Source organism: Chelonia mydas, chromosome 5, assembly GCF_015237465.2.
Source record: "Chelonia mydas isolate rCheMyd1 chromosome 5, rCheMyd1.pri.v2, whole genome shotgun sequence".
NCBI lineage: Eukaryota > Metazoa > Chordata > Testudines > Cheloniidae > Chelonia > Chelonia mydas.
In genome coordinates this window covers 118,243,904-118,249,903 of record NC_051245.2, presented here as the reverse complement: position 1 = coordinate 118,249,903, position 6,000 = coordinate 118,243,904, and the positions used below count along the sequence as shown (strand labels likewise).

Here is a 6,000-nt window from a genome sequence, read left to right as displayed (position 1 = left end):
TGCCACAAGTCCTCCTCCTTTTCTTTTTACTATATTTACAGACATTCAGTAGTAAATCAAACCAATAAACAGCCTGTTTGTTTTGGAAAACTGGATTTTCTTCGAACAATTTGGGTTCAATTGAAATGCAGTCTTCACTATTACAAAAATATTTGGTTGTGAGAGCAGAGCGGAGACTGGAGCTAGGTTATGTCACTTGAACTGAAAAGTAATGGTAGATTTGATGACATTGGCTTTGTTCAGATGCTTTAATAGTAAAGTGTTTAGAATTTGAGCAACTCCTTTAAGAAAGTTAGTGGACAAAAATCAGAGTTCCTACATCTGTTATATAACTTCCCAACGCAGGCTGCTCTTTCTTCAGCATTGCTGATGGTAGGTAGCATTGGAAAGCCAGTATCTTGTAGAGGTGCAAAACAAGTTTTAGGTATGTTTTAGGCCAATGGACTATAAAACAGGGAAGGGTACTAAAAAATTCCCACAATTATATTAGCACCAGTGGGAAATTTTTAGAAAGTGTCCTTAAGACCTATGGATTCATGCTGAACAAGAGGGTCTAAAGGAGCTCGAGAAGGAGGAAGTGTGACTTTTGTCTCTGACAATTCCACCAATTAGTGAATTTCGTGGGTACCAGCTAATTTAATACAGAGGTTGTGTTTTGAGCTGAAAGAACCCAGAAAAATAAGTTTATTAGTATTTTTAAAGTAATAAATTGTGAGTGATCCACTTAATAAGACTGACTGACACTGAATGTTTTACAAAGTAAGACCCCCTTTCAACAAGGCAAATGCCTGGAGTTAAGTGTGTGCTTAAGCTCAACTGAAGTAGCATGCACATAAGTCTCAAAACCCTAAGCATAGGCTTCAGTGCTTTGCTGAATTGGGGCCTAAAATATGAGACCTACCATTCCCCTAACAGTCACTCTGTGCTAGCCCTCTCTCTGGAACGTTCTGGGGCCTTTTGCATTATGTAGCTCCACTGTGTCAATGACGATGTATGCGGTTTCCAGCATCATCTGCGGAAGGGGTGACAGAAGCCAAAGCCATACAGTCTAACTGGTGCAATGACCTGCTGTCTACAATCGTACATAAAACAAGCATTATTCTCAACCCCCCTGCCTGTGACAGTAACAAATAATCCCTTTGAAACTACACCAGTCAGGCCAAATATAGCCCTTATCAGCTGGGCCATTTGTGCCACAGTGGGACACAGGCCATGCAGCAGGGAAAGGGGTGGAGGGAAGCCATTTGGTGAGTGTTGTGGGAGCTGCTGTATTTGGGTGCTGGGGGGGCGGGGTCAGGGAGGAAAGAGGCCTAAGGGGGGCTGGAGAGGAGGTGGAAAGGAGAAGTGTTTTGGGGGGCAGAGGAGCCCTAAAGGTGAGGGTGTGGAGGGCTGGGGGAGCAGAGGAGCCCTAGAGCTGGGGATGTGAGGGATGGGGTGGGCAGAGCAGCCCTGGGCGGGCAGATGTGAGGGCTGCGGTGGGGAGGCAGAGGAGCCATGGGGCGATGGGGGGGGGGGGGCGGGGAAGCCGAGGAGCCATGGGGCGGTGAGGGCTGGGGTGGGGGGTGGGGATGGCACAGCAGCCCTAGAGGTGCAGATGTGAGGGCTGGGGTGGGGAGGCAGAGGAGCCATGGGGTGGTGGGGGGTGAGGGCTGAGGGGGGATGGCACAGTAGCCCTAGAGGTGCAGATGTGAGGGCTGGGGTGGGGAGGCAGAGGAGCCATGGGGTGGTGGGGGGTGAGGGCTGAGGGGGGATGGCACAGTAGCCCTCGAGGTGCAGATGTGAGGGCTGGGGTGGGGAAGCCGAGGAGCCATGGGGTGGTGAGGGCTGAGGGGGGATGGCACAGCAGCCCTCGAGGTGCAGATGTGAGGGCTGGGGGGCGGAAAGGGGGAGGCAGAGGAGCCGTAGGGCGGTGGGGGGTGAGGGCTGGGGGGGGCCGAGGAGCCCGCTGAGGTGGGAGGCGAGGTGAGGGCTGGGGGTCGGGCACAGAAGCTGTGGGGCCGGGCGGTGGGCTGCGGGGCTGGCTGAGGTGGGGCAGGCGGGTCGGGGTGTGGGCGGGCCCCGGGCGGGGCCGCCTTATATGGGCCGGTGTAGCGCACGCCCGGGAGAGCGCGGCCGGGCGCAGCAGGACTCCCGCCGCCCGCGGGCCGTGCGGGGAGCGGCCGGGAGGGACATGAGCCCGCCGGGCACCGCAGCGGGCGGCGGCCTCGCAGCCCGGCGGCCGCGGCGCCTCCAGCTCCCCCTGCGGCGGCTGCTCCTGCTGCTCTGGCTGCAGGCCGCCCGCCCTGCGCAGGGGCAGCGGGGTAAGTGGGGCGGGGAGCCGGGGAGGGGGCTCTGGGCTCCCCCGTGCGCGCCCCCCGCCCTGGGCCCGCCCCCTACGGGGCTCCCCCCGTGCGCGCCCCCCGCCCTGGGCCCGCCCCCTACGGGGCTCCCCCCGCCCTGGGCCCGCCCCCTACGGGGCTCCCCCGTGCGCGCCCCCCGTCCTGGGCCCGCCCCCTACGGGGCACCCCCCGTCCTGGGCCCGCCCCCTACGGGGCTCCCCCCGTGCGCGCCCCCCGTCCTGGGCCCGCCCCCTACGGGGCTCCCCCCGTGCGCGCCCCCCGTCCTGGGCCCGCCCTCTACGGGGTTCCCCCCGTGCGCACCTGCCCCTGCTGATACCCATGTCCTCTGGGCCCCTCTGAACTCTCCAGTGCACACCCACCTCTCTCGTTCCCTGCCCTTTTGGGATCCTCTGTACACACCCATTTCATACCTACCCTATAGATTCTTCCCTCAATATACACACTCTTCCAGCCCCTCTGATATATACCTCCTACTCAACCATAGACCCTTTCCCCTCAATAAAAATCCTTCCACACACCCTATACATAGCCCCTACTCAACCCTGTAGAAACCTCATTGGTACACCACCTCCCTTGATATACAACCTCATACACATCTCTATTCAGTCGTCCCCCCACCCCCAGTCTTCTTACGCACTGCATCGGTCGTGGTATACATGCTCCAGATATATATGCTTGTTATTCATGCTCTTCATAAACCAAACAACTATACACTTGTATACACACCGCATGACTCAGTTTAATTTGCCTAATACTCTATATGGTCATGATTACTAACGTTTGTATAAGTTAAGTATAAAAAGAGACTCTCCCTCCCGTATTTGTCAGGCATTCATACACAAAGTTGTGGTCATAAGAAATTAAACTACTTCCAAACTTTCGATCACAACTCTTAACTACAGCTCACAAAAGCTTATGCTCAAATAAATTGGTTAGTCTCTAAGGTGCCACAAGTACTCCTTTTCTTTTTGCGAATACAGAGTAACACAGCTTCTACTCTGAAACTCTTAACTATAATTATTCCTCTGCCCCAGAGCATTTCTAACATGCACATTGCTTGTTCAGCTTGCTGTGGTTGTTTGTGAGAGTTTATGTGGTGGAGAGGATGAGGTCAAATAATAGAATCCCCACCAAGCTAGTGAAGACACAGGCTGGTGGTATTGTAATAACAATGCTCAGCTGCTTTCTTCAACCATAGATCTTAATGCACTTAGCCCCTTACTTGGGTAATAGACAACAGTCATAATCAGGATAAGTGTAATTCTGTTTTTGTACGAAAATATTTTTTCAGTGTCAGGCAAATCTTCATTTCAGTTGCATATTTAAAAAAAAAACGTAACTCCCTTTTAATTACTTTTTGGGAGAGAGAGGGGGATGAAGGAATCTTCTGAAATAGCTTAGCAATATTTTAAAAAAAAAACCTCTGTATATTTATATGGGTAATGAGCACCTCTGCATATATGTTAAATAGGGTTATCAAAATAAATAACCCCCAAAGTTTGACAGGGATATAAACCTTCACGCTTCATGGCCGACGACACCTTCTAGCCAAGGAAGTTAAGAAGAAATTCCTCCCGTCCCCTCCCTGCCCCCCACCCCGCCCCACCCGAAAGAATTCTATAATTGCTCACTTTAGGGTTTCTTACATCTTTTTCTGAAGCATCTGGTACTGAGCACTGCTGGAGACGGGATGCTAGATGAGTTGGACCACTGCTTTGATCTAGTATGGCAGGACCTATTAATATTATCTCCCCACTTCCACAAAAAGCTGCAGGCAACAGTTTTCAGGGGGTTTCACTACAAGTAAAAGGATGTTGTGTTTTAAAACAAAGTTACAGATATTTATTTAGGGGAAAGAGACCTAATTTTTCTCCTTCACTCATTGTTTCCAACTCATTGTCTTTCTGTTGGCTCCTTTAGTAGGACTTTCACTCTCAGCCATGAAAGCATGTGGGTTACTTTCTGATTTCATGGTTATAATTTTGAATTGGTTGTGCTGGCACTACATACTTCTGATTACATTGTCTTTTTCTTTGTTTTAGAAGAAAAATAATAGCTATGTGCTAACATTTTTCGGCATTGAAATTTTTCCATTTGTATCAAGGATGTTTTTGGTAACCACAGTTTCTTTCGGAACTTACTCCTGCATGGAGGACAGCTGAGGTTACTAGGATTCCTGCAGCTAAAACACAAATGTTATGATATTTACATGAGTAATTTCTCAGCATTGACTGCAATGCTAATACAAAGCTTTTAATGGAATGATAGTTCTACTGAAGATAAAACAAAAAAACCTGTACTACGCTGTTCACGTGATACAGACAGTTGAGAAAGGTGAAGTGGGGTGGCCAGATTTCCCCTTCCAGAAGAAAATGGTCTTAGATAAATTAACCTAGGGATGGATATTTGAATTGGAGGACTTGGGACATTGACAATAAAGGATTTATTTAAAAACAATGAAAATACATATAGAGGCCATCTGCTATGTGTAATCATGTATTACAACACAGGGCCAAAATCAGGCCTGGTGTAAATAGTCCTAATTCCATCAAGGGAATGTCCTTACACCTGGTCTATACTTGGCCCATCTTTACATTTTTCTGGGTGTGGTGGCTGTTCCAGTTTTTCAGTTTGCCTGATCTATGACTTTTGAACAGACTGGACTCCCGGGTTTCAGTACAGACCATTGAAAAGCCTCTGTAGTTTTTAAAGTGTGAAGAGAGCTGTGTTACTTTAAAACCATGTTCCCAGTCCTTGTGAGGTTCTTCATTCCATGTGGTGAAGTACACCTCTTTTCAGAGATGGGCAATAAATGAACATCAATAGACATGTGTTTTAGTTTGTAATGTGTTTCATAGCAGTACTTCCTTGATTTTTTTTTTTAAATATATATAGTGAACTGTATATGTTTCACCTTAGGACAGCTAATTGTATATGTTCATGGGAGGTAGTCTCCTAATGGTGTTCAAGTATATTTTGTTGATATGATTGTGTTCCAGATCTTTATGGTCCTGATCTGGCTCCCGCTGAAGCCAATGGGAATCTTCTTATTGACTTCAGTGGGGACTGGATTAAGTTCTCTATCTAGCGGCTTTCAATGGAGGTCATTGACTAGATTGAAGTGGAAAGGTGATTTTTTTTTTTCTGAGAGTGTATGTGGACATTGTAAGGGGTGAGCAAGTGATAAAACTTTATTATCTGATACAGAGAATGAGAAAATAAGCAGTTTTATCTACTGTGACAGCAAACAGAGGAAAAAACTCCCTGTTTCTTATCAGCAGATTGAGATATTATGGATTAGGTTTTGCTATAGCTGTTTCTAACTTAATTTAGTTTTCTAATGCACATTAATATGTTTTTGCTTCCCATGCTCATTTAGTTAAATTATTTAGTTAAGTTTTTTTTTAAATAAAGGGAGCATCTTAGAAGTAGGAATTTTGTGGTATATCAAAAGAATTTAAAATGTTCTTGAAATGCACTGGGTAAAAAAATAAAACACTGCAACTAAGAGGCACTTTTTGTATGGCATGATATTGCAGTGTAGAAAACACTTGGAAAAAATGGTTACATTTTTCCATCTGCCTTCCCCTTGTAGCTATCTTTATATGTTTAGAAACTGTACTCAGAAATACACAGAAAACTTAATAAGAGGTGTTTGAAA

The 6,000-nt window shown here is 47.5% G+C and overlaps 1 protein-coding gene across 12 annotated transcripts in view; it reads left to right on the top strand.

Moving 5' to 3' along the window:
• Positions 1 to 2,099: 2,099 nt before the first annotated feature.
• Positions 2,100 to 6,000, top strand: part of SUSD1 (sushi domain containing 1) — a 102,264-nt gene continuing 98,363 nt past the window's right edge. For 9 of the 12 annotated variants that reach the window (XR_006290865.1, XR_006290864.1, XR_006290863.1 and 6 more), the window contains exon 1: positions 2,116 to 2,300. Coding sequence is in view for 8 of the 12 variants with exons in the window: in XM_043546537.1 (XP_043402472.1) it covers positions 2,171 to 2,300 (130 nt within the window). In the remaining 4 variants the exon portion in view is untranslated. Of the gene's footprint in view, positions 2,301 to 6,000 lie in introns of all 12 variants that reach the window. The other 3 variants (XM_037902131.2, XM_037902130.2, XM_043546535.1) reach the window with 2 other exon arrangements.